Source organism: Aspergillus steynii, assembly GCF_002849105.1.
Source record: "Aspergillus steynii IBT 23096 chromosome Unknown P170scaffold_2, whole genome shotgun sequence".
Taxonomy (NCBI): domain Eukaryota; kingdom Fungi; phylum Ascomycota; class Eurotiomycetes; order Eurotiales; family Aspergillaceae; genus Aspergillus; species Aspergillus steynii.
The window spans coordinates 4,918,807-4,946,708 of record NW_020194399.1 but is presented as its reverse complement, the minus strand read 5'-3'; the positions used below and the strand labels follow the sequence as shown (position 1 = coordinate 4,946,708).

The 27,902-nt window shown below is 52.5% G+C and overlaps 7 protein-coding genes across 7 annotated transcripts; 4 read left to right on the top strand and 3 right to left on the bottom strand.

The window, feature by feature from the left end:
- Nucleotides 1-197: 197 nt before the first annotated feature.
- On the bottom strand, nt 198-2,338 carry P170DRAFT_379576 (putative MFS sugar transporter protein). The gene is made up of 2 exons (XM_024845489.1): nt 1,108-2,338; nt 198-976 (listed from the first exon to the last, which is right to left on the bottom strand). Exons 1-2 carry the CDS (start codon nt 2,086-2,088, stop codon nt 344-346), a joined length of 1,614 nt encoding a protein of 537 aa, XP_024708422.1. The 5' UTR covers nt 2,089-2,338; the 3' UTR covers nt 198-343.
- A 912-nt stretch (nt 2,339-3,250) lies between these two features.
- P170DRAFT_444943 (glycoside hydrolase family 95 protein) lies at nt 3,251-14,870 on the top strand (the record flags this gene model as incomplete). The annotated part of the gene is made up of 5 exons (XM_024850668.1): nt 3,251-5,386; nt 5,448-5,470; nt 5,756-7,104; nt 7,988-7,989; nt 13,455-14,870. The coding sequence occupies 5 exons, from the start codon at nt 3,251-3,253 to the stop codon at nt 14,868-14,870; spliced, it is 4,926 nt and encodes a 1,641-aa protein (XP_024708421.1).
- Nucleotides 14,871-15,641: 771 nt separating this feature from the next.
- Nucleotides 15,642-17,397, bottom strand: P170DRAFT_444942 (uncharacterized protein; the record flags this gene model as incomplete). Its single annotated transcript, XM_024850667.1, has 2 exons — nt 15,642-16,784; nt 16,861-17,397. The coding sequence occupies 2 exons, from the start codon at nt 17,395-17,397 to the stop codon at nt 15,642-15,644; spliced, it is 1,680 nt and encodes a 559-aa protein (XP_024708420.1).
- An 806-nt stretch (nt 17,398-18,203) lies between these two features.
- On the top strand, nt 18,204-20,580 carry P170DRAFT_403940 (Zn(II)2Cys6 transcription factor). The gene is made up of 3 exons (XM_024846503.1): nt 18,204-18,907; nt 18,963-19,500; nt 19,559-20,580. Exons 1-3 carry the CDS (start codon nt 18,463-18,465, stop codon nt 20,448-20,450), a joined length of 1,875 nt encoding a protein of 624 aa, XP_024708419.1. The 5' UTR covers nt 18,204-18,462; the 3' UTR covers nt 20,451-20,580.
- A 1,262-nt stretch (nt 20,581-21,842) lies between these two features.
- Nucleotides 21,843-24,432, bottom strand: P170DRAFT_472991 (PDPK1 family serine/threonine-protein kinase; the record flags this gene model as incomplete). The annotated part of the gene is made up of 2 exons (XM_024853000.1): nt 21,843-22,196; nt 22,258-24,432. The coding sequence occupies 2 exons, from the start codon at nt 24,430-24,432 to the stop codon at nt 21,843-21,845; spliced, it is 2,529 nt and encodes an 842-aa protein (XP_024708418.1).
- A 105-nt stretch (nt 24,433-24,537) lies between these two features.
- On the top strand, nt 24,538-25,431 carry P170DRAFT_123530 (uncharacterized protein). Its single transcript, XM_024842373.1, has one exon. It carries the CDS (start codon nt 24,644-24,646, stop codon nt 25,166-25,168), a length of 525 nt encoding a protein of 174 aa, XP_024708417.1. The 5' UTR covers nt 24,538-24,643; the 3' UTR covers nt 25,169-25,431.
- On the top strand, nt 25,319-27,093 carry P170DRAFT_123518 (uncharacterized protein). Its single transcript, XM_024842372.1, has one exon. It carries the CDS (start codon nt 25,469-25,471, stop codon nt 26,933-26,935), a length of 1,467 nt encoding a protein of 488 aa, XP_024708416.1. The 5' UTR covers nt 25,319-25,468; the 3' UTR covers nt 26,936-27,093.
- Nucleotides 27,094-27,902: the final 809 nt, after the last annotated feature.

Sequence of the window (27,902 nt, the reverse complement as noted above, 5' to 3'; positions counted from 1 at the left end):
CGATTTTTCGGAACCAAGTGGATTGCGCGCGAAAGGGATGGCCCGAGGTTTCCGTTGAGCCTTGGGTACGCGGAACCCTTTCCAATGTGCCGATTTTAATCTAACGTGTGCTTTTGTAACAGAGACAAATGTTTAATGATTTTTGGTTTTGGGGAGTCATTGAGTTTTTGGATGTGTTTTCGGTAATGAGATGTATCATGTGAGGTGATTCATAGTCATCATGTCTCATTTGATTTGAAAAAGAAAAAAAAGAAAAAACAGCCAAAGGCTGCACTAAACTGCATGACCCTTCCCTGTTCCTTTCGTGCTATAGCCTACCCCCATGTCTTCCCCTTACACGTTCTCACCCCCGAACATCGTCACGATCAGCCTCGGCTCTCTCTTTCTTCGCCTTCTGAATGTCCAACGACATCTTCACCGGCGCCACGCCCGGGGTTTCGAACACGGCATCGATCTCCTCAAGCGACAGCCCATACGTCTCAGGGAAGACGAAATACGACAAAACCAGCTGAATGCAATTATACGCAATATAGACCACCCAGATCTTGTACCCGATCTTCTCGATCCCGACCGAGATGCCGTATGTCTGGGCAGCGCCGGCTCCGCCCTGGATGAGCGCGTACAGGCCCATGCCCTTGGCACGCATCGCCAGGGACAGGATCTCGACCGGGTAGAGGTTATGCATGGTGGCGATCAGGAGCGCCGAGCACGTCTGGTACAGGTAGATCCAGAGGATGGTGAGCGCGGCGGCGGCCTTGCTGCCGGCGACATTGTACTGCCAGGATGTGATGGTCACGGCGGTCTGGAAGATGATCATGGTGGCGAGGCCGGCGAAAATCAACGTCCGGCGTCGGAATCGGTCAATTATGATGGCTCCAACGGCGGTGAAGACGAAGTATGTTGCCGTTGTGCCGAGCGTGATGCCGAGTTGTTGGATCGAGCCTTTCACGCCAATGGTCTCGAGGGCGGGGACCATCTGGTGTTACGTCGTTTGTGTTTTAGCCTTCTGTTCTTGTACGCTTTCTTTTCTTCTTCTCCTGGGGTTGGAAGGAGAGGGGGAGGGGAACAGGTACGTCCGGGTGTCTCGGGAAGAGGGAGAGGACTTACATAGTAGGTGATAATTCCTCCGCCGTTCCATTGTTGGAAGACCGAGTACAGGAAAAGCACGAGAAGTCGAAAACGGACCACTCGCGTGAAAAACACCCGGTAGTCCCAGAAGCTGCTGTAGCCGGCTCGGTCGTTCTCAATGGATGCTTCGATCTGCGAAACCACCATGCCGACAATGGGCTCATTCACGTCGCCGCTGGTGGTATGATACCGCGCGACAACCCTCCGCGCCGCGTCCGGTTTCCCGCGCATGACGTAGTAACGGGGCGACTCGGGGGTGAGGAAGAAGATGGTCGCACAGACGATGGCGGGAAACAGGGCTTCCAGAAGGAGTGGAATCCGCCAGCTCCAATTCCCACCCATCTTGGACAACCCAATCATGGCGGCAGTCATACACAGACTCCCGACTTGGAAACAGGCCCCGAAAATGCCGACCATCAAACCCCGAAGATGCACCGGCGCAATTTCGCCCATGTACTGGGAGCTGGACAGCAGCGCGGACCCGAATCCCATTAGGAACCGGCCTGCCATGAACATGGACAGGTTGGTCGAGCAGCCTTGCAAGATAGCGGCCGCGATTACAAGGGCGTTCCCTGTGAAGTTGATCCCTCGTCGACCCACGACGTCTGAAAAGGCTAGAAATGGCGCACCGCAGACGTTGCCAATATTCATCAACGCGTTAATTAAGCCGTAGGTCCCGCCGCTGGTCCCAAACCCGAAGTAGTCGTGCCATGCTTCGTAGGCATTAATGCCGCTGATGACGGCCCAATCCACGCCGTACCCGGCCTGGTTACATCCCTGGACAAAAAGGATGAGGGCAAGGCGAAAGCCGGTCCATGACCGAATGTCCAATGCCTCCTTGGATGCCTTCCATATGTCGTCCTCGGTCAGGCTGGCAAGAACCGCCTCCTCAACATGCTCCGGTGCCTTCTTTATGTCGACCTCCGCCTCGTTCATGACATGCACAGTCTTCTTTGCCATGGTGGGCAGGGGGTCGAGTGTGTCCGTCTTTCCGGCCGTGAAGGAGCTTCTCTCGGATGGATATCGACGTGCCACAAGGAATCAGATAGCAGGCCCAAACCGCCAGTGTTGGCTTTGGGGTTACACAGCTATATGTTTGCACCGGACGATCTTGGTGGCCCGAGCTGTTTCTGTACGACCACCACATGATGGAACTACTAAATGTCCTCCCTGCGTAGACCGTTTTTGCCACGGGACCCCTTCATGGTCTAGCCCCAAGAAACTTGCCCGAAAGGCTTCAAGAAACTTCATCTCTTTCGGCTAGACATGAACAAATTAGCCGTAAAACTGCCTTTCAGGCACATTTTCTTTTCCAATGTGGCGTTTTTGATGGGATGGTGATTGGTGTGTTCTGGCAGGTAAGATTTCAAAAGAATGTCTGACCTAGCAGCTTCCGGCCCTTTGCAGCAGAAACATTGCATCGACTAGTGCTGGACATTGGCTCCATGTAGTCTCTTCACCTCCATTTCTTCCCCTCCCTCGATTGTAAGCGTCTCTTCGCAGCGAGAACAGTGCAATGTGGGCGAGTAACTCTTTGCTCCTAGCCTTCTTCTAGCACTAGTCGGCTGGGTGGGAGTCCAGAGCAATGTTAGTGCAATGTATCGATTGGCTGGGGAAGGGAACTAACTCAGATTACGATCGGGCTAGGGATTTGAGACCCGGGGGAAGTGGGAATCTCCCTTGCGTGTTTGGTGCATTTGACTAGAGGCGATGGTCCAGTCATAGCTTGGCCGAGATCTGACGGAGGGACTGACTAGTCCAAGGGAGAGAGAGTTGTCGAAGAGAGTAAAGATAGTCCACGAATGGCAGCGGGATGGAAGGCCGCGAGGGCACATGACTGCCTCCGCCTCTCCACCAAATTAATTTGGCGTTTCCTTTTGACTCGTCAAGGATTGATTTCTCCAGCTCAACTCCTGCCACCCCGCAATTCCCCATGGCCTGACATCCTGCGATTCTTCCCATTTGCCCTCCTTTCGCGACACCCCGGTCGACGGTCCGTTTCCCCGACCATGGATTCTTGCATCCGCCCCAGATTGGATGGAATCTGGCCTCCAATGCATAAAGGCCCGTATCCGTTCCAGTCCTTTGGTAAACTAGGGAAAATACAAGTTGTCTCACGATCATGTCCGAACTTTGGTACCGAAGTCCTGCCAGCGGCTGGGATGAAGCTCTTCCTATTGGAAATGGGCGCCTAGGCGCTATGGTTCACGGAAGGACAGATGCGGAATTATTACAGCTCAACGAGGACTCGGTTTGGTATGGAGGGCCCCAGAACAGGACTCCTACCGACGCACTTCGCCATCTGCCGCGATTGAGAGAGTTGATCCGTCAGGGTGACCATCCAGAGGCGGAAAAGCTGGTTCGTCGGGTCTTTTTCGCCCACCCGATCAGTCAACGGCACTACGAACCTCTTGGGACGTTATTCCTCGAATTCGGTCATAAGTCGGAGGATGTGACTAGGTACCGGCGATGTCTGGACCTTGAGAAGGGCATAACGCGGGTGGAATATGAGCATCAAGGAGTCGAGTTCGAACGGGAGGTTCTCGCTAGTCATCCAGATGATGCGATTGCAATCCGCATTCGAGCGTCTCATCGCACAGAGTTTGTTGTCCGTCTCAGCCGGATGAGCGAGCTTGAGTATGAGACTAATGAATATCTGGACGATGTCACCGCTCATGGCCAATACATTACTATGCATGCCACCCCTGGCGGACGAGGCAGTAACAAAGCCTGCTGTGCTGTGTCCATTCGCTGCGATGATGACCATGGCACCGTTACTAAGATCGGAAACAGTCTTCTGGTGAATTCCCAGGACGTCCTATTGTTGGTCGCAGCGCAGACCACGTATCGATGTCAAGATGTCGACAAAGATGTGTATAGGAATCTCAGGGAGGCCTTACAGTACTCCACCGAAAAAATATGGTCTCGACATATCAGAGATTACCTGTCGTTATATGGCCGCATGGAATTCAAGATGGGGCCAGATGCCTGCGACATACCCACTGATGAGAGGATCAAGGCTCACCACGATCCTGGGTTGATATCTCTCTATCACAATTACTGTCGCTATCTCTTGATATCGTGCAGTCGAACCGGAGAGAAAACACTTCCGGCAACACTGCAAGGCATTTGGAACCCATCGTTTCACCCGCCATGGGGCTGCAAATATACACTCAATATAAACTTGCAGATGAATTACTGGCCCGCGAGGATGAGTAACCTCCTGGAATGTGAGATGCCTTTGTTTCATCTCCTGAAACGGATCGCGGAGACCGGAAAAGAAACTGCATCGAGTATGTACGGCTGTAGGGGCTGGACTGTACATCATTGCACCGACATATGGGCCGATACGTCCCCAGTGGATAAATGGCTTCCGGCAACCCTTTGGCCCTTGGGGGGCGCTTGGTTATGTACCCATATCTGGGAGCATTTCCGATTTAGTGGCAACAAACGGTTTTTGCAGGAAATGTTTCCAGTTCTACGAGGATGCGTAGAGTTTCTTCTAGACTTTCTCATCGAGGATGCTTCTGGACAATACCTTGTCACCAATCCCTCGGTGTCACCTGAAAACTCATTCTACGATACCCAGGGGTCCCAGGGTGTTTTATGCGAGGGATCAACCATCGACATACAGCTTGTCAGTGCCGTACTGAACGACTTTGTGAAATCTGTCGAGGCCCTCGGTATTTATGACTTACTGCTTCCGTCAGTTCTCGATGCACGACGACGATTGCCTCCAATGCGTATCGGATCTTTTGGGCAATTGCAGGAGTGGGTTACCGATTTCGCCGAAGTTGAACCAGGCCATCGCCATGTCTCCCATCTCTGGGCCTTGTATCCCGGAGACACAATCCTCCCGGAGAAAGCACCTGACCTGTCCAAAGCATGTTCCAAAACTCTCCAGCGACGAGAAGCTAGCGGTGGCGGTCATACGGGTTGGAGCCGAGCATGGTTGATCAACCTTCACGCACGGCTGCGAGCAGCCGAAAACTGTGCGAAGCATCTAGATCTTCTATTGGCACAGTCCACGTTGCCCAACCTGTTGGACACCCATCCGCCGTTCCAAATTGACGGTAATTTCGGTGCTGGCGCAGGGATCCTAGAGATGCTCATCCAATCCCACGAGGAAGAGATCATTCGGCTTCTCCCTGCATGTCCTCCCAGCTGGCAGACTGGGTCTCTGCGGGGTGTACGAGCTAGAGGGGGGTTTGAACTGGCGTTCAGCTGGAAAGACGGTCTGATCCAAGGGTCAGTAAAGGTTCGCTCACTATTGGGACAGAGAACCGTCCTCTACTTCCCCAACGGTGGAGCGCGTGTAGAAGTCCAAGGCGAAGGAGTTCACGTAATTGCAGCGCCATGATATCGCCGAATTAATTAGACCATTCGATAGTCGCCGGCAGAATTCCGTCCGTCTTCAAGGATTTCACCCCTGTCTGTCTACCCCGCTGGATAATAAATTCGAGTCAATTTACCCGGACGACATTAGCGCACGATGCATCAATTGCTTTCTCTTCCCCTCTTGCTGGATGAGGGGAAATCCGGGCTTCTTCACTGCTGTTTTCCCTTTTAACTTCATTCATTTTCAAAGAATAGACATTGCCACTTAGACACAGACAATCTGACACAGTGTGTTGGACAAAGCAAATATGGATCTCGTCGCAGTCCAGGATGTCCAAGGTGCTCTTCGGAGTGACTTCTTCCATGGATACGCCACAGCGGCGGCCCAGATCGAAGGCGCCTGGAACAAAGATGGCAAAGGCCAATCAATCTGGGACACCTTCGGTCACACCCCCGGAAAGGTCAAAGACGGAAGTACAGCCGACGACACGGTGCGATCTTATGACCTATACAAAGAGGACGTGGCTTTGATGAAATCCTACGGTGTCAATGCCTATCGGTTCTCACTGTCGTGGTCCAGGATCATTCCTCTCGGTGGGAAAAATGACCCGGTCAACGAGAAGGGCATCCAGTTCTACTCCGATCTGATCGACGAACTTCTCAAACACGGCATCACCCCGTTCGTCACACTGTTCCACTGGGACACGCCTCAAGCGCTGGAGGACCGCTACGGCGGCATGCTGAACCAGAAAGAGTTCATTCCGGACTTCGTGAACTACGCACGCCTTTGCTTCGAGCGCTTCGGATCGAGAGTGAAGCACTGGATCAGCTTCAACGAGCCTGGCGTTTATACACTGGCAGGGTATGCTGCGGGCGTGCATGCTCCTGCTCGCTCGTCCTTCCGGGAACGCAACGAGGAAGGCGACTCATCCACCGAGCCGTTCATTGTCGCGCATACCGAGCTCATCACCCACGGCCACGTCTCGCGCCTCTACAAGCAGGAATTCCAGCCCGAGCAGAAAGGGACGATCGGTATCACGCTGCACGGGAATTGGTCCGAGCCGTGGGATGAAGAAGACCCGCTGGACCAAGAGGCCGCTGAACGCGCTCGAGAGTTCGAGATCGCATGGTTCGCCGATCCACTCTACAAGACAGGCGACTACCCAGCCTCCATGCGCGCGCAGCTAGGGGACCGTCTTCCTACGTTCACGGCCGAAGAATCCAACCTCGTGCTCGGTAGCTCGGAGTTCTACGGCATGAACACCTACACGTCGTTCTTTGTCAAGCACAAAACTACCCCGGCCGATATCAACGACCACAAGGGCAACGTTGAGGTCTTCGACGAGAACAAACAGGGCGTTCCGCGAGGCGAGGAGTCTGATACCGAATGGCTGCGGTCATCGCCGTGGGGATTCCGAAAGTTGCTGAACTGGATCTACTCGCGGTACCAGATGCCGATCTACCTGACTGAGAACGGCACCACGGCAAAGGGAGAGGTTGCCCCAACCAAAGGGGTGCTGAACGATGAGTTCCGGATCCGATTTTTCGAGGGATACGTGGGCGAACTTGCTCGCGCGGTCCAGAATGATGGCGTGGATATCCGATCATACTTTGCTTGGACATTCACCGATAACTGGGGTAAGTCGATCTTTTATATGGGGTTTGTGGCCTGGTTGGCTAATCTTTGAGTGTGACAGAATGGGCGGCTGGCTTCAGCGATCGGTTTGGAAGTACCTTTGTCGACTTCGACTCGCCTGAGAAGACTCGATACCCCAAGCAGTCAGCATATTATCTTGATAAGCTCTTCAATCATCTGATTGCGAGAGTCTGAGAGCCCAACTGCTTGGAGTATAGGCGAATGAAGATGATAGGAACATTCCAATAAATCCGCTCGAAACCTGTAATTCCTGCATCCTGGGGGGGCCAAAGTAATGTAATACCAGTCTCATAGCAGGAATCATATCCTAGGGACCACAGGTTAAACCAAAGGTACCAAAGCCAAGTATGGAGTAACATTTGGAAACCACTTTAGTCGAATTTTTTTAAAAATTTAATCGTCTTGACTTGTTGGAATGAGAAGCCGGTCGTTGCTTTGCAGCCGTTCGAGTACGACGGATGGAAATCAATCAATATAGAAAGAAAGAAAGAAAGAAAAATGGAAAGGCTGAGAAGAGCAAAGGAAGAATGAAATCATATCTACACATCGCCGCCACAACTTTTGATCGCACCACAATAGAAAATCCATTTGATGATGAAGTACTTTGCCAGTCGCTCAAAGCTGATAGGGAGAGATTAGGAGGTGTGTTTTTTCATTTATGGCAATTACTAGGGAAGTGCTGAAGTACTAGAAAGTAGGGTTGGTTGGAAGGAAGTTAAAAAAATATCTCAGTGTATAAAATTCTCAATTTGTATTAAAATGAAACGTATTAGTATAGAGAAGAGTCAAGTCAGTATATAAATAACAGAAAATATGGTCTGATATATATATAAAAGCGACGAAAAAGCAAAACAAAAGAAATAGCTGTAAGAGCAGACTGTATATATATAGCAACACAGAGCATTCACTCTGAAACCACAATTCCTTCTCTTACTGTAAAGTCAATATCCCGATGAAATGCTCTGGAATTATGACATTAACCACTTGCCTGACTATCAACAGTACGACAGATCAAACTAGCGGGTCTCTGCTCTCTGAATCCAAACAATCCGCGTGATTCAAGAGACCCGCGCATCAGTCCAGATTTTGATATTTGGAAATGAAAAGTAAACAAGCGAAAGTAGACACACAGTACTCGCACAGAGTCCACATCTTCACAAGAACAAATCTTGCAACAGCATAACACATACAGGCAAGGAGTATCCCATGATAATTGACAAAGCCCGCCTTATGTGCAAACAAAGGAATTGTAAATCTTGTAGATTACAATCCCACACACCGAAGCCCTTTCATATGAGTCTCAATGACTCAAAGAGAGAGAAAGAAATAGCAAAGGAAGAAAGCAGCACCCATCTCTTCCATGGCACTCTCAAAAAGTAAATGCCTTGGAAACCCTAGAGTTTCCTAGTCAGTCATCCAAGCAACAAAACACGAAACCCCAAACGAAGAGGCCAAGACAACTCACTGTCATAAAGTCACTAATTTATCCACCGAGGGATGGCTCTAGAACGGCCGGAGCCAGAACCGCTGCCCTCATGTGGCCTCACAGGAAGATTGGGGGCCCATCGCACGCGACATCCAGAAGAGACCGCGTTCGAGTTCGAGGCCGCAGGAGGGGGCGATATCGGGCGCTGGCTTGAAGTTGTAGATGAACTATTGTTTGTACCGGATTGTCTCGTCCCATATGTTGCTCTGGAGCTCCCAGGACTGTGGTGACTCAGGATTCCACGCGCGACGATGGGCGTCGTCTTGGAGGAGCCTCGAGGTTGCAATGATATGGGACCGTACTCGCGCCTGAACATGATCCATGGGTCTTCGCAAAAACAGTACCGCTCGTTCTCCGATATAGCACCGCGCAGCACTAGCAGCCGGTTCATACGGCTCTCGAACAAGACCGAGTCGAGACCATAGGGCCGTCGCGCGACGCCATACTTGTCCGTGTGGCGCCAGTAGATGGCATGCAGGGCATTGATGATATCGAGGATCTCCGTTTCAGCTCGCGCCATCTTTTCGTCTCCTTCTCAGCTGAGCTTTTCTAGGTTGATGGGGTTAAAGAAGGGAAAGGAATATACAAGGGACGAGATGTGAGATGAGGGAAGGCGGAATATAGGCGAGGAGGGAGAGTGGTGGTGGAGGTAGTTGAGGCTATGCTATAGTGGCCATTTTCATTCACTTGCAGTTGATTCTTGTTTGCCATATCTGTCTAGAGAGGAGCAGGGCTCTTATACTGGGGGACATTGTAAGGTGTTGCGATAGATTCCGTAGAGTTATAGGGAAGTCTCCTCGAGATTGAAAGGTTCGCCAGTGTTGAAAGGCTAGAGGAGAGATCAAAGACTGAAGAGATTCCAGAGCGGAAGACACCTTTTGTTGTGGTGGAGTTGATGCTTGTATACTCCTTCCTGCACGCATCCGGCCGCTCTTCCTTTTCCGGAAGTCATCGCGACTTCCCCTCACTTTCCCCGTCTTGCTTTCTTTCCTTCTCTCTCCGTCTTTCACTCCATCCAATGCCGGCATTCTGTCATCTCTGTCACTCAGTTTCGCCTCAGCTTACTCTTAGGTTATCCGCATTTCTCCCTCTCTACCAATAGTCGCACACTCTCTCACCGTCATGCATCTCACGAGCCAGGATCCCCCAAAGCTTGTCTTGAGAGGCACCCCTCGAGAAGTGTGCCTCTCCTCCAGCTCGCACTCAAATAAATTCTCTCATGCTAAATGATTGGCCAGATTGGCCTCCAACATGGTCGTGAACTACGCCAACAGATCCACAGTCAGCTGGCCGTTTACGAAGAGATGTTCAAGCATACAGCAAACATGTCCTGGGATGCGGTCCGAGAGCTGGCCCAGGAGTTCCGCGCAGCCTCGGAGCAAGACACTCCTGCGGTCTATGCCGAAATGCAAGGAATTGCGGACGCCTCGGGTCGGGATATCCTGGACATCGTAGCGTTGAACTGTCGCAGTGAGATTGCCATGGGTTGTTTCTCCGATGGCTGCACAAGTGTCTCGTGGAGGAAGAGGGATGATGCCCGCATTCTGGCACAGAACTGGGATTGGACCAACCTAGTGAAGGAGAATCTGGCCTTGGTGGCCATAGAGCAAGTCGGCAAGCCGAAGATTCATATGGTTACCGAGGTAAGTAAACTACCAGAAAATGAAAACCTCGGGATGTACCGTCTGTTTGCGCTAATTCAAGTTAATGCAGGCTGGTATTATAGGGAAGATCGGATTCAATAGTGCCGGCGTCGGCGTCTGTCTCAACGCTATCAAGGCCCATCCCTGCATCAGCTCCAAGGTGCCCATCCACGTGGCGCTCCGTCTATGCCTGGAGAGTCAATCGGTGGAAGAAGCCGTGCAAGCGATCGCGTCGCTCGGCGGGATAGCCTGCAGCGCACACATCTTGATCGCTGACAGCGCAACCTCTCTAGGTCTCGAGCTTTCACCCCGGGGGGACGTGCACCTGAAGGAAAATGAGCATGGGATAATCACCCACACCAACCACTTCGTTGAGAATCGTCATGTAATTGAGCCGACATGGCTACCAAGCTCTCCCTATCGACTGGATCGAATCAACCAACTCACAACATGCAATGCACCATATTCCATTAGTGTTCGACAAGGGGACCCGAACCGCCATTGGACTGTCCGGAGTGTTACTTTGTTCAATATCGCCATGAACTTGGACGCTCGAAATCCGACGGCGGAAGTTGTCATGGGTCAACCCGGAACCGGCGCGGAGGGGCCCGTCATTATGATGCCTTGGGAATAAAGTTCTTTACGGACGTGATAGCTTCCAGCAATTTCTGACATATACCGACATTTACAACTGGAAACAAAGGGGACTACAATTATTTTGATCAAGACAAACGTCTTCGTGGAGCGTACTATATAAAGCCCCAAGCTCGGTCTATAAGACGTCCACATATCACAATATCTTCATTTCTACAGCATCTTACAGTATATACTTCTGAATCGCCCTCTCAAACGGCCACCAAGAGCAACTTCAAATCGTTTTTAAGTTACCTGCAACAAGTCGGAAAACCGAAGAGATCGAAAAACCGAAGAGATCGAAAAACTGAAGATGGCCGCAGTTACTGTCGAAATTATGAGCCCACAGGGCAGGAAAGTGGAGGTAGACGTGAGCCCACAGGGCTCGGTCGACGTAGAGATCTTGGTCGATGAGGAGATCTCTGAGAGCTCTGGTTCCGAAGAAAGTGAGATGGGCTCCGACGAGGGTGGCGAAAGTAAGAGCGACTATGAGTCCGATAACGAGGTCGATATAATTAGATGCTCGAAATGCAAAAAGATGGTACGCGCTCACATCCATGACCCTGGTACTGACAGCTGTGGAGACTGTCAAAAGGACACCTTCCTTTGTTTTCGTTGCGACCCAAGAAACTGGTGACTCCACTGCATACAGCTATGAGGTAGTTTAAAGCCAGACTTATATACTGCAGAGATGCAATCAACGGGTAGAGAGTTGAAAGGATACTCTCATACCTATACTGTCGTATGGCTTTGCTTGATTAATTGAATTTTTTGGTCCACTTATCATAATGTTGCATTCTGTACATCATGATAGATGTATGATTAATGTAGATGGGTAGATAACAAACGTAATTGCCAATATTCTCGGGGATCCTTGAGGAAGTCCTCGAATGGAGTCTAACAGTGATCAAGAGCATTCTACTATTTATAGTTCCATATCCAATAAATGCAATCCATTCATTGTAATTCGACAGACAACGAGACTAGCCGCTTCCGTCATGGCCGAAAGGGGTTAGACCGGATTATCAATGGGGAACGCAGAAGACGTCATTCGTCGGTTAATTATGTTATCGCTCTTGCATCTCTCTCTCTCTCTCTCTCTCTCTCTCTCTCTCTCCCCCTCTTCCTCCCTTTCTTCCCATCATTTCAGCATGGCTTCTGCGACCGGTATTCCTCAAGAACACCCCCAGACCATCGAGGCTCGAGAGGACGAACCCCTCTTGGGGGGACCTGGCCAGGCCGTCCAGAAAGAGACCGACTCTATCTTCTATAACTTGTTCACGGGTAGGTTGGTCTTGGGCTCGCAATTGTGTAACCAACTGTCTGACCATCCATGTGGTAGGAACGGCCACTGTCGCTCAGTTTGGCATCTGGATTGTAAGTCTTCCATGCGCCCCGACGAGTCCATCTATACCACTCTGGGGGGGAGAGCAGAGCTAACCCTTAACCCATAGCTGACCATCTTAATCTGGTCGGGCATTTTCAATCATGATTTAATCCTATTCTCGGCCCATCCAGTCAGTCTCAGGGTCCTGACTTCGTCCATAGAACATAATCTGACCACTTCCAGCTCCTCAATTCTTCTGCTCTCCTGCTGCAAGTCCAAGCAGCTCTGGTTCTCCAACCCACTGCAACCCCCCAGCAGAAGCTCCAAGGGACCCGCATCCACTACATTCTCCAAGCGCTGAGTCTGGCGGCCTTCATCTCTGCCTTCGTTATCATCGAAGTCAACAAGGGCAGCCATGCGCACTTCACTTCGCCCCATGGCGTGATGGGTTTAATCACTTACACGCTCATCTTTCTGCAGGCGCTCGGTGGGGTCGTTCAGTACTTCCTCCCTAGTTTGGTTCTGGGAGGTGCCAACCGCGGCAAGCGCTTTTACAAATACCACCGTGCGTCCGGATATGTGCTGCTTCTCTTGGAATTGGCGACTATCGCTGCGGCTACGCGAACGACCTTTAACCTGGCCGTGTTGGCCATTCCTCTGTGGGCTGTTCTGGTGGCTGCCGTGGTGGTTATTGCGGGCGTCGGAGCCAGGGTTAAGAAACACAAGCTGGGGCTATAAGATAAGAATGTGATGATTGGCAGGATTTATGACTTGGTTTCGCTTTTTCTTTCTTTCTGGTTTATCACTTCATAACGGCAATGATGCTACTTTATACTTGACTGTGAGCTTTTTAGGGTTGGTTAAACAGGGACAATGACAGCGAACGGCGATGACAACACTAAGCTATCTAATAGTTCAAAGCCAGAATGAGGCCATCTAGTCAATTTCTTATAGTTCCTAAGTTTTCCATCTAGATAAGCCTCTCAAAGCCTTGGATCGACCGTGGTTGAGAGCTACGCCTGATGCCTCCCAAACGGGAATAGCGTTGATTAAGGAAATCCGTCGTCTCTTCCGTCGATCTTCTCGGCCTTCATCTCTGCCCATTTCACTTTCTCCTCAATGGCGTCCCCTCGAACACCCTATGTCTGCTTCAATTGCAGGCTGACCCGTCCTCTTCTTCGCCGTCCCTTCTCTGTGTCTGCGCGTTGCCGCGAAACCCTTCGACCCGCGACCGCTCCGAAGCCCACCCCCGACGTCAAACACATCCGCCAGAATGCCGAGCTTTACTCCAAGAACTCCCTCGAACGGAATTATCCATCCCATTCAAACTATCCCTTTCAGATCCAGCAGCTGTCTGAGGAATCTCGTCGTCTAGACAACGACCTCAAAGCGCCTCGGTCCCGCGTCAAGCAGCTCGAGAAGGCCATCGCGCAACTCGCCCGGCAGGATGGAAAAACCGACGACCACGAAAAGGAACTGGCGGCTCTCCGATCAGAGGCCCAGCAATTGAAGGACGAGTCGCAGGCGATGACCACTCGCAAATCCACATGCTCCGATGAAATCAACCGCCTGGCCCTATCCCTCCCGAACCTCTCCTCCGCCGACACCCCCGTCGGCCACGACGCGCGACTCGTCGAGTACATCAACTTCGATCCCCAATCGCCGCCATCCTGGGTTACCCACCCGAACCCCAAAGCCCGCTCGCATGTCGACATCGGAACCTCTCTCGGTCTCCTCGACTTCACCAGCTCCGCCACTACCACTGGCTGGGGCTGGTACTTCCTCACCAACGAGGGCGCGCTGCTTGAACAGGCCCTGATCCAGTATGCCCTGAGCGTCGCCCGCGCGCACGGCTGGAAGCTCGTCTCCCCACCCTCCATCGTCTACTCCTACATCGCCGAGGCCTGCGGCTTCCAGCCGCGCGACCAACACAACGAGCAACAGATCTGGTCCATCGCGCAGACCGACAAGGACAAGTCCAAACCTGCGCGCTCCCTCGCCGCCACCGCTGAGATCCCTCTCGCAGCCATGTACGCCGGCCGCGACATCGACGCCGCCGACCTGCCCGTCAAACTCGTCGGCCCCAGCCGCTGCTACCGCGCCGAGGCCGGCTCCCGCGGCGTCGACACCAAGGGCCTCTACCGCGTGCACGAATTCACCAAGGTCGAGATGTTCGGCTGGGCCGACACCGCCGACCAGTCCCCTACCTCCGACAACCTCTTCCACGAGCTCCTCGCCATCCAAACCCACATCCTCACCTCCCTGCGCCTCCCCTGCCGCGTCCTCGAAATGCCCACCACCGACCTCGGCGCCAGCGCCAGCCGCAAACGCGACATCGAAGCCCTCTTCCCGTCCCGGCTACGCGCCTCCCCCTCGGACCCCGCCGCCGCGCTCGAATCCGCCTGGGGCGAAGTCACCTCCGCGTCCATCTGCACGGACTACCAGAGCCGACGGCTCGGAACGCGCACCCGCGGCGGGAAACTCAAGGACTCGCGCTTCCCGCACACGGTAAACGGAACCGCAATGGCCGTGCCCAGGGTTTTGGCTGCCATCCTGGAGAACGGGTGGGATGAGACCCGCAAGGTCGTGGTTGTGCCGGAGCCGTTGAGGAATTATATGGGTGGGATGGAGGTCATTGGGGAGGGAAGTCAGAAATGATAAAATGGGTGAAATGAGACCAGGTGTGATGCTATGGTAGCCTCTACGAAGAGGATGTTGGAGTACATATGCTTTAGATAGAGATTACTTATGTCTTCCTGTATACTAGTTACCTTTTTCTTCATTCGATATAATGTGTAACCATCGAAGCCCTTAAAAAGCACCATAACGCGTTAATACGAAGAAGTCACAAGAGGTAAGAGCCAAATTAAATCTAACATTCAAAATGATCATACATCGACAAATCACACTGCAACGCAAAACCGAACCCATCCTCATTCATGCATTGCATCGATCGAAAATGAACAGCCAGCTACCTTACAGGGAGAGAAAGCACCTGACCCGGGGTTACATATAGTGAAGAAAGAAAGAAAGAAAAAAATTGGAATTGAATTGAGAAAAACCACCTTGAGAAGAAAACAGGAAACATCAAGGGTGACGAGGTCAGTTAGTAGGATCGTAAATTCATAGCACGTGACAATAAGAGGACGTCAGATCATCAAAGAATCGTGGATCAAAAATCAATCAAGTCATGGAAGGGAGCCGAAACTGGGAAATTGGGGGTTGCTCTTCGAGAACAGGAAAAGCAGAAGTATCTCGTTAACATTGCAGGCATGAAACATTCGAATAGGAGGAATTGATTGGAGAGATGAGGGGGGGAAGAAGAAAGAAAAATCCAAATTAAATCGTCAGTGGGTATCGACAGTTCATAAAAAGTAAGGGGACTCGTAAAATCTTGGCCTCGTCGTCGTTATCATTCGATTAGGGTTCTTATTCCCATGGAACGTCGGCTTTCTCGACTTTGATGCACGTCAGATAGGGAAGACCGGTGTCACTCATTTCAGCACTCTTCAGGTCCAGCTCGAGGAAATTTCGCATCAAAGGCTTCACAATCTCACGAGCTAGCCGCTTGATCTCGTCCATCTTGCGCTCGAATCGCTTCAGGACGTCCCGGGAGTATAACGACTCGGTAGACGGAGTTGGGTGCACTTTGAGAAATTTCTTGAGTTCGTCATGCGTTAGATAAGCTTGAGAGGACGAGGAGCCGATCAGTCGGTATACCTGCGCCGAGGACATTGGGGGTGCGGCTGCGGAAGTCTTCGAAGGACCTGATGAGGAGTCTTGAGCGCGATGATGTCCAGTCGGCTGCGAGGAGCGACTTGGATGGTTGCTAGGATTAGAGGGGTTGTTCTTGAGAATCGGCGCCGGAGGTGGCGTTGTGCTGTCCACCAGCCATTGTCGAAACAGAGAGATCGCAAGCCAATCAAGGTATGCGTTCGTGGGACTAACTCGGTCGCCACGAGAGGTAGTGAGCGACAGTCGCAGCAGCTTGGAATCGACGCGCGCCTTCATGAACTCGAGATCCTCCACCTTGTCCTCGATGATGTCCAGCACGGTGTCTGGAAGAGGCGAATACGGGCCATTGCGCAAATGAAGCAGTCCCACTGGCCATTGTCCGACAACGTGAATCAGGGCTTCCGAGTAAATGACCCGACTTCGCGCCAGGAATCCCAGTTTGAGGTAACTCGGAGGATACTTGGCGATCTGCTTGAACAACCGGGAGCCAAAGCCTAAAAGGTGGTGATCGACTCGCGGCCCAGTGACTGGCAGCGCGTCATACATGTCAGCTAGTGCCAACAGTGCCCTGCACTCCGCGTACGCAGTCGCAATATTCACGCTATTCAGATGCGGGGGATAGTTGTAAAACAAGCGAAAGAGATTATCATAATCGCGGACAGTGGGATCCATCGGCGTGTTCGCCCCTGTCCCTCGGTGAGGCAGGTTCACCACCGACTGCATCCCCGCCAGATTTGCCATGGAACGAACGAAACCCGCATGAGTACTAGAAGGCTTTGTCGTCGCCGGAGGGTAGTGACCCGCGTCATTCCCGAACGCATTGGAAAAGCTAGGTGGCTGGTCACGATCAGAATGTGATCAAAGACATTGAACAGAGGTTAAGATAATAGGGATGCGGAGAAATCACACCAACCTTTTGGACCAAAATTGGCTCCTCATCCTCCGCCTTGCCCTCCCAGTCCAGTTCATACCGCCATCTTCTCTTCTCGGGCGCCCATGACGTTTGTCCCATGTCGGACTGAGCCAGAGTCGAGCCGTTGGAAAGAGACGAGTTATCTTCGCTGATTCTTGAAAGCACCGCGGGATCCGGATTCGTTGGTCGCGCAACAGTTTGCCCTGACCACTCGTCGCGGGTGCTTGCTTCGAAGAACCCCGAGCATTGCGACAATATCAACCGGTGTAGAAGATACCGCTTCTCCTGGGCACCCGCACGAATCACAATCTCCACATCGCCCGTGTGCGTGAAAATGGGGAAGTCATTTTGGGGCTGGTGAGCAAGACCCCCATGATGAGAACGGCTAGAGCGATGTCGCCGGCTGGAGTGAGAATGACGCGACAGAGAAGACGGTGCGCTCGGCATAGGGATAGACCGATCGAGGATCTGGGCCTGAGAAACCATTTCGGAGCCGGTGACGGGATGCGTGGTGATGGTGGGAGACTTCGTGGGCATGGTCAGGCGAGGCGCTGAGAGAATGCGCGGGGACAAAGCGCCAGGGTGAGTGCAAGTATGGAAAGCTTCATCCAAAAGAAAGGTTCCAGCGCACGTTGCGTTGTTTTGAGGTTATTCGGTCGGTCAAAAAGCAATAAAACGCAAGGAATGGGATTGCACAGAAAGCCCCCGAGCGCGCACTTCCCGGGGCGAATCTCCAGCGGCTGAAGCCCCGCGGTGATAGGCAAAATGCAGGCAAATCGACCGACGTGGTTGGGGGACGTGGGAGACCCTCCCAATCGAGGCGATAGGAGTCGAGGGTCGAGGGGAGTTGTTTCAGATCTTGTCGGAAAGAAAGTCGCACGACAAACAAAGTCGAGAAAGCGAGCGAGAAGGAGGGAAAGGGAACAGAAGGCTGAAACCTGATATGATAGGACAGGATCCACTACTGGATGCAGCCAAGTTCCAGTCGGACTAAGCCATTCTCCATAAACAAATAAACAAATCAAGAAGAGCCGGGATGGAGAAGCGACGGAAACGAAGGAAATGTGGTTCTAGAAGAAAGGGGAGCCACGTGCTTGGACTCGAGATGGATGCGGTCTTCAGTTCTGGATGAAATTGATTGTCTTTGCCCGTGTTCCCTTTGCGATGAGGAAGGTCGAGATTCGAGGACGGCGAGGACCAGAAGAGGAGACTCCATCGACATAATTGCGCATAACCATCACAATTAGTCAGCCACGCACAACCCCGGGAATCACGTGTGGGGCTGATCGCCCCGCCAAAAAAAGATCGGAGTCATTTGCTTCTTCTCGCATTCCACTTCGATGCTTCGGTCTCCCCGTCCTCTTCGTCCTCTCCATCTATCGCCCGGCTATCGCATCGTGCCGTCCCACCTTCTGCCGTCACCGCAAGCGATGCCTGAGTGCTGTCGTCAAGCCCTCCGGACATCCAATTGCTCTTGACCCGCATACCTCTTTCGTCAAGGATCATGGCCAGTGTCATGCTCGAAACCTTGTCGCGAGTTGTAATTTGGCTGTTCCGGATCCGATCCAGATACATCACGTTCCATCCCTCTGACTAAAAGCCATGACAAAAGGCTGTTACACCTGCCGTCGCCGTCGCATCATCTGCGACAATGGCCTCCCCACCTGTCGAAAGTGCCGGGATGCGGGGAAAGAATGTCTGGGGTATCAGAAGCCCCTCGTCTGGGTCAAGGGGGGTGTGGCTAGTCGAGGAAAGATGATGGGTCGCAGCTTTGATGACGCTATCTCGAATCCTCAGAACGAGTCCACCAGCGTTTTGCCGAACAACGACCTGCCGACGTCGGAGGCCGTCTCCACATCGAATCCCAACCGCACGGGGCCTGAATTGACCCAGGAGACATCGGATACTGCGCGGGTGAGAAAGCAGGATAAAAGAGTCACTACGAAAAGAGCGAGCGCTAGTGTCAGCTCTTTCCCGGCGCCCAGAGCTCTGGTTGATCCGTTATTCCAAGACCTGAGTCCTTTGACCAGATTCTACGTTTCTCACTGTGAGTAGTTGTAACTATCTTGTTCTGGACTGTGTCTAAATATACTCTCGCAAAGTCAACCAGAATCTTGTTGGATATCTCGCACTGTATTCCCATGTGAATAACCCCTTCCGCCAACTCACCCCCTTAGTTGGAGAATCCCCTGTTCTCGCCTACGCGCTGGCCGCAACCGGGGCGTTACATTATGCAATCCTCGCAAATTGCGATTTCTCGCCTACACCATGGTCAAATGGTGGAACAACGTTGGCGGAGACTCATCTGTCGCCACAAGACATCGAAAAGGCCGTGGTCAGCTCCATGTGCCGACGGCCAACTTCAAAAACCTACGAACACTTCCTCGGCTTCAAGCAGCGCACCCTCAATCAGTTATCGCGGGACCTGCACGACCCCTCCAAGCGCACAGATAACAGGACATTGGCGACGATCATGATTCTTGCACTCATGGACGCCATTGAGTCTGGCGATGGAGCATGGAAATATCACCTCGAGGGGGCCAAACAATTGTTATTGAGCCGAGGCCATGAGAATAACCCCCTTGCCAAACCAAGCATTACCGATTCGCTCGACACGTTTGCCATCGACGGATGTCTCCTGTAAGCTGTTCACAATTGTTCTAACGCGACTGTCATGAAACTAACTAGTCACCTTCAGGATCCAGCTCATGGGCTCCACTCTCGCCCGACCAGGCTCTCTCACAAAGCCCTTTTACTCCTCTGATATGGGTGCCGGTGTTCTCAAACGTCTAGAAGAAACGTCCTGGGTCGGCTGTCCCGCCTACCTGCTTGAAGTCATTTTCATCGTCCATGCCGGCTGGTGCTCCGACGCCGACTCCGACTCCACGACCAACCACCCAACCATGAATTTCCCCTCGGCTTTTCTCCCGGAAGACTCCAATCCCTTCCAATCTCCCGGCGCTCTCCTCCGCCACATCCAAGCCTTCGACCCCGTCGCGTGGGCCCAAGCAATGCAAACCTGTCTCTACCTGCCCGACCAGACCATGCGCATCGCTCTGGCTAGCGTCTACCGCGCCTCTGTCTACCTCTACGCCAGCCGCGTCCTCTCCCGCCCCCGCGCCGGCGCCGCCATCTCCAACAGCTTCGGCTTGCCCTCAGACCACAGCGCCGTCGCCAATCGCCTCATCCAAGAGATCGTCCTGATCCCCGTCACCGACCCGCACTTCAAATGCCTCATCTGGCCGTCCTTCATCGCCGGCGCCGAATGCCGCGATCCCGCCCAACGACCCATCCTCCTACAAACTCTCAGCACTCTCTACTACCACATCACGAGCGTGAACGTGCGCAACGCCGCCTGGGTGCTCAGCCTGATGTGGCGGAAGCGCGATGCTAAACGGCAAGAGCAGGGATACTCATCCTCCCCTTGTTCTTCCTCTCCCTCTCCTACCTCGACGACATTAACCTCAACGCCGCCCGACATATCCGGGTCTTGTTCCTCTTTCTCTGCTTCTACTACTAATCACGACGATGACGATTTTGATTGGATCCAGGAGTTGGATAGTTCCCGGATCGATTGGCTGTTTATATAATGACTACGGTTTCTTTCTCGTTCGTTACTACCTACCCTGCCTAGGTAGGTACTGGATAATAAGCTTGTGAAATCACGGTATATGTATTTGTATATATAATCACAATGAACAGTAAACGATAAATATGAATAATGATATGATATGATGATGTCCATGCTATATCCACCAAACATGCAAGACTCTGCAAACAATGATTCGCTGGCCAGTAAACAATCGGTGGTCTTGTCTGTCTTGCCTGTCTTTCAATTGAATTCAGATACATACTTACATACATTTGCAAGGTGGACCTATGTCGAAGCTAAGCTTCATGAGTATATATCACGTCCAGACGACCGAGTCCTCTGACCAAGTCAGAGGAAGGACGTTCGACAACTAACAATGAATACAAGACGGCGGAGAATATGCAAAACGAAGATGCAAAGGGGACGAAGGAGTTAAATCAGGATGAAGAATACCAATCAATCAATAATCAATCAATCAAAGTCCCTATGAGAGGTACCATTGAAGCAAGAAGGCAAAAGAGAAACACTATTTAACAAGAACGTAAATTGTATTTGAGAAAAGACAAAATGAGAACAAAAAGGGGCGGGATGTCAAGAAGAAGACACGAGGAAACGAAGAGACGGGGAATCAGATGGGCTAAGAGGAAAGAAAAAGAAGAAGAGAAGAGAAGATACAAATCGGGGAATCAATTCCGCTCCTAGAAAGAAACAAAAAAGGAACAAAAGAGAATAAAAGCCGCTCAGCGTAGCAAACCGAATGGTATAATGACAAACGAAACCTGGAGCAGCAATGGGTTGACCAAGGCATGTCGAAGAGCCGGGGGTATATAAGCTATTCCTCGTGTCTGTAGCTGCCGACAAAAGCAAAAACAAATCCGACAAGCTCTTGAATCCTCTGTTTTTCTTTTTCGACCAAGCGAAAAGTATATATCCGAGTATGTAGAGAAGAGAATGGTGAGAAAAGAGACAAGAAACAAGAAGAAAAAGCAAAGCGCCAGATGAGGGATATATGCACACTCCATCCCATCTAAATGCAGTGATCTCAACAAACAGGAAAACAAGAAAAAGAAACACGCTCATCGTTGCAAATATGCAAGATAAAAAAGGGGGGTAAAGCAAATGACATGACAAAGGAAAGCTTTCAAAATGCAGGCACACAAAGGAGATGACGTTTGCTGGTTAGAGGCGGTCCAAAACCATTGACATCAACAATGGATCAAACATGCACCAATAGTGGTTATCAAGAAAATAAAATGACACCCGATCATTCAAATGCGGATGGGATTCAAAAAACGGTGTGGAGGTTATAGGTGGCAATGTTCCAAGGGAGAGGGTCGATCAAGGTGGTGAGGAGTATGAAGGAGGAATGTGCTATACGTGGAACACAGACTTAGAAAACTGCAGCCAATCCGTTCCTTGAGTGGCGGCGGCTGAATCTTTTCCGCCCTTTCACGGATTCCGAATCAGTGGCCTGGTGTTTGACGAGCGTGGCTCGCCCGGATGATGATGGCGGGTTTTCGTGGTGCATATCCGAACTCCGATCTAGGGTATTGGCCTGGCTTGACAGCTCGGAAGACAGATCACGGAATGCTTCGTCGGCAGAATAGGATCCATTGTTCTGCTGGAATAGCGCCATCTCTTTCGCTCGGTCTAGCGCATCCAGCCATTCCTGTGCCAACAATGCGGTGGCACCAACATTGCTGGACGAGGGCTTAGGGTCTTCAAAGACAAAATGCTTGTCTCGCTGTAAACAAGAATATTAGCAGCACGCCCGAGGGACAACTGACAAGGAAAGGACTACTTACCGTATCCACAACCCAACATGAAAACCCTTTGGCGTCCGTTGAGGTGCGATACTGTGTCCCCGGACCAAGCAGGGAAATTTCCATCTTGGCCTTCTTTTCATCGCCACCAGATGCAGCCATAATGATTCGACCCGACGAAGTCACCATAACCAATCGCTGTCGCTTCTTGGTAGTGCTCCCCCCAAAGAACCGGGAAAATTTCTTAGGGGGCTCGAATTCACCACTTCCGTTCTTGGAGACGGGACTGTGAGCAGCCGGTGAGGACAGAACCATCAAGTTCCCCAACCTGAGTATTCGCTCGTTGGTCTTGGTCAACACCGGAGACCATTCGATATCAAGTTGGGTAGGAGGGGGCAGCTCCGTCACGAGTCTTGGGACCACCCTGGAGCCAGCGTTCGGGGCACCGGACGGAGCCGACGTGATACCCGGGGGAAAGCTTTCCCCATCTTTGCCTCCGTTCAGTTTAATGGGCTCACGCGGAGGCGGCACATAAGCCTTCAACCGAGGCGCCTTTCGTTTCCACAGCTCCGGGCCCCAAGCCATTCCCTGGAAGAATTCATGGTTCTTGATGTGCTCGATCGGCAAGCGACGAGCTGGGTCCAGGACGAGCAGACGCTCGACCAGATCCCGGGCCACCGCGGGAAAGCCGACGGGGAACTCGTAATCGAGCGCGACGATTCGTTGGAACGTTTGGTATTCATTCCCGGCCTTGAATGGAGGACGGCCGGCCAGGAGTTGGTAGATGATACAGCCAAACGCCCACAGATCGCTTGCCTTGCAAGCATTCTTATCGGTGAGCAGTTCAGGGCTGACGTATTCCGCGGTGCCGACGAAGGAGCTGGCGCGTTCTTCGGCGGGCATATCGGCTGAGTCTAATGGCGGCATTCCGCTCGTATTCTGCTCCGGTCGCCGCGGGCTCTTGAGGATCTTGGCCGTTCCGAAGTCGGTGATTTTGACGTGCATCTGGTTGTCGAGAAGGACATTCTCCGGTTTCAGGTCTCGATGGATCACGCCGCGCCTATGCATGTAGTCAATGGTGTCGAGAATCTGGGCACCATAAAACCGCGTGCACTCCTCGTCAAAGGTCGACATGCGCTTGAGCACACCCAGCAGTTCTCCCCCTTTGCACAGATCCAACACGAAGTACAGCGAGCGCTCATCTTGAAAGGTGTAGTAAAGTCGAACGATTCCGGGATGCTCGGTCAGTCGGTTCAGGGTGTCCTTCTCAATGTTCACGTATTTCACCTTCTTCTCCTTGATGATGTGCCGCTTGTCCAGGATCTTGATTGCATATTCCTTGAGGGTCTGTCGGTCCGTGCCCAACACCACGGTACTATAGGATCCTTCTCCGAGAGTATTCCCGAACGAGAAATCCCGCACCCCCTTTTTGATGTACCGCGCAACGGGCTTCCCGTTGGCGTCTAGCTCCTGTCTCACCGAAACGGCGGCCCCCCGATCCTGCCAGTCTTCGCTGCTGGGCCCGGGGCCATTCTCCATGCCGTAGGGCGAGCCCGCCAGCTGGGCCGTACCACCGCCGCGCGCGTGGGCACGGGAGGGCTGACGCATCACCTTCGGCCCATTGCCGGCGGGCAACTGGGCTGTCCGATACGACCGGTCGCTGTGGCTATTATCACGCACGGGGACGCCCGCCTGGTACGCGGCCGAGCCCCCCCGGGATTCTGCCCGAGCCTGGCTTTCGGAGGCGGACGACGCGGCGGAGTCGGTGCGGATTCGATAGGAGCCCTCCCTGGCGGCCAGGGTCGAGGTCGAGCCGTTCGCGAAAAGGCCCGATAGAGGTCGAGACGAACCCGACGAGGGAATCTGTGGCGGTTGTTGGGAGGCGTAAGGGGGGAATTGGGAGGTCGGCTGTTGCTGGATATCTAAGTACGGCAGGAAGGCAGAATTCCGGTTCTCGAGGGGTTTTGACGACAGGTCGTACATGCTTTCGCCGGAGGACGGCATCGTCGGATAGGGGAGGGAGGTCGAGCTGCCCGACGGTTGTTGGAAGAGGATGGACTCGCGCTTGGGCTCGGCGGCAGGAGGCTGCGCCGTCGCAGCGGACGGAGTTGGAGTCGCGGTATCCTCGGACGAATGTAGAGACGAGTCATCCGGGTTGGCTATCCGGAGACCTCCCAGAGACTGGGAGAGACTGAGGTCCCCGTTCATGACGGGCATGGGAGGGTGGGTGGAGGGAGAGGAGCGGTCGAATTGTCGAGCAATCGGACCGAGCGAGGGGAAGAAGAAGGAGGGAGGAAGCAGAGGCAGAGGAGGAGGAGGAGAGGAGGGGGAAAAGGGGAGTTGGAAACGGGAGAGCGACTGGTGAGCAGCCAAGACTCGGGCCTTTCCAGCGGTGCAAAGAAAGGGAGAAGGGAGAGGACAAGAGAAAATGAGGAAGACGAGGAATTCTCCCGGGGATTTTCTGTGCCCTGAATTATTCTTTGGCACCGAATCCAGAATCTCGAATGGCAGCGATGGCCGTCTTATTGCAGAGCGCAGCCTGAGCGAAGGTGGGCCGACGGGGAGGAAGGCGGCGGTCGGCAGAGCATCCTACGCTGCTCGTCTCGTCGTCTCGTCTTTCTTCTCTCGCTCAGCAGGATGGAGAACTGATCCTGAGGAACTGATCCAGAGAACTAATCAGGAGAATCGACAGGAGACCAGAACGACCCGAACAGAAAAGAGGCTGAGATGGCAGATCCCCGCTGATTTGGGTCCGTCGGAACTTGGCTTCAGCTCTTATTTATTATTAGCAGCGGAATCTGCCTGCCTGCGCTCGTTTATATTTAGCGATCTTCGGACTCGCAGTTATATCATCTGTCTTATATCATTTGATTTTTCAGAAAACCCGGCTTTTCTGGCAGCTTGCCTTTTTGGGACGCTGCGTGATGTATCAACACGACTCTCCAGCAAGTGACGAGATCCTCACGTCTCCATGGATTTTATCTATTTTCCTATAAATTCATATAGTTTTGATTCGATTTATATACAATGGTTCTGTCCTATCCATGCTCGAGATATCCCAGCGCTCCTGCCGGTTTGGCCAGCAACCTTCCCAATGCAACCAACACAACCGTCTGCGTAGTCAAGAATCCTCAAGAATAGTAGCTCGTACTACGGACTACAGTTGCATTCTACATCGGATCTGCCAGCTGCAACATCGTGCATAAACGCATCTATATTCTACATCCTCTAGACCATAGTCACGAACACCACAATGCTTCGTCTGTCGCCCACTCGCATTTTCCTGGGAGAAGAAGATCTCCATTACCATCTGAAAAGAGTGTATTTGCGTCAGACACTATACTCGACGGGATACAACACGGACCAAACGGGCAGCGATGAAGATGAAGATGAGTATGAGGATGACGATGAGGACGAGGACGATGAAGACGACGAGACCTCCATCGGTTCTCAGTCCTTCTCTCCATATGCTCTTTCCCACTACAAGACGTCCTACTCAGATGGCTCGAGTGAGTCGGATAGTTGGCCGTTGCAAGAACGATGGCAGAGTAATTGGAGAACGAATGCCGCCGGTCTCTCGACGTTTGCCAAAACAGTCACACGGGGCACGTCGCTGGCCTCGCGCATTGACCTGGAGCCCTCTGGTCATGCTTTGGTGAATGTCCCAGATGTCAAAGGCCCTATCATTCAACGTGCCGGCAATCAACCACGGACCGCGTGCTATACTGGGTCGCGCCGTCATTCACCGGACACAGACACGCTAACTTCCACCAGCTTGCAATCTGATCCCCAAGTTTTGGGGGAAATCTCACTCAACACGACTGGTGAAAGACCAAGGAGGGGTTTCAAGCTTCCCAAACCCCATCCCACCGTGCACTTGTCCCTACCTTTTCTTCAAAAGCTGGGAGGTTCCACTTACTTCATTCTTTACCTCCCCTCTACAACCCTCAGTCTGATTTTGCCTCCTCCTCAACAACAATGGGGTATTAGAAACTCACCTGTCCATATCAAACGAAATACTAACCTTCTTGTCACAGCCACTAAACCGAGCCAACAGAGAAAGATCCTCCACACAGACCTGAGCACCGTACCCTATCCATCCGCGCGCTCTGTGATCCTTAACCCACTGGTCAGGATTCTCGCCCAAGGCCTCCACAAGATACAGATAGTCGAGACAATCGGAATGGATCGTGCGATGCCAAGGAACGCAGCCGCATGGAGGAGAGGGGCTCGAACCCGCAATCCTTCATGGCAATCCTTCGTGAATGAACCTCTGTTCCACAGGAGAGCTGCCGATCATGATCCACAATCGAGCTCTGCAGTCCCGGCCAGAGACTCGCCACATCGGTACGAACCAACCGCGACCAGAGAAGATCCAGGCCGTCCGGTTGTTGAGGTAAGAACCGATGCTGACAACCAGCTAACGAGTCAATATGCTGACAATCCGAAGCAAGTGAGGAATGACGGTGCCAGCGAAGAGAGGGCCAGAGTGCATAACGTCGTGTCCATCAGTTCACTGACTCCTGCGACCCATTCTGCCGATACACAACCTCTGCAAGGAGCCAGTGTATTTGATGAAGATGCCAACTGCATCCGTGGTTTCCCGCGGACTTTGAATGTGCCGGTAGGTGTACCCTGCGGCCATGATCCTTTCATTCTACCAGTGCTAAGTGTTATTGTTCGCCATGGTTGTAGAATTATGCAGTCATCGGTACCTTAGAGCCCACTTATCTCATCTATGATTGGGGTACGCATCGCCATACTGCTTTTGAAAGGCCTCTTGAGTACCCCACGGTGATGCATCCTCCACTGCAGTTGGGTCCTCCGACATCTTTCCCTGTCGCAGTATCTTTAGCCGACGAATCCCATCATGCTTTTCTAGAGCGCCATTCTGCCTTGGGGGCATACAGAGTCACGGAGTGGGTTCCCCAGACATCTTCGGCCGCTGATGAGTCCTATGGTGCCGTTGCATGGGCTCGAGAGACCCATATCCCCACGGTAACACACAGAACCATGGACGTCCTTCCCGAAGCATCTTTACCCACTGGCGAACAGCATGTTGATCGTGCAAGGCCTCGAGAGTATCACGTCCCCACGGTAACGCATAGAACCATGGAAGTCCTTCCCGAAGCGTCTTCGCCTACCGGCGAACACCATGGTGATCGTACAAGATCTAGAGTCTCCACGGTGACGCATGACGCAATGGATGCCATTCCCGAAGAATCCTCGGATACCGGAGTACACTCTGTACCTCATGCGAGAAGTCGAGAGCAGCCTAGAGCGGTGCATCGACCGGCGGAGGCCACTGCCCAAGCATCTCCAGCCGTCCGCGTACAGTCGTTCACTCCTGTCAATCCACCCAAGCGCACCGGACAAGAAGGCTCGGCAACTCCACATGGCAGCCACCCCGAACCAAACAATGTAAGGAATTCCCCAGATCGTGACGACCGGTTGATCCGATGGCTAACCGGCATAGAATAATGACGAACGGGAAGCGGAGGGTCGTTCCGTTGAGCAGCGCATCAAGCGGCTGATCGACGACGAATTGCGAGAATCCGAGCGTATCAGCATTTACGACTATGGACTGGGTGCGCTGCGCAGAAAGCCGCTAGGCGAATGGTACCGCGAGGCGGTTCGCAAAGACGAGTAAGTCGGGATGCTGGCCTTACGCGTTCTGGATGGAGAGA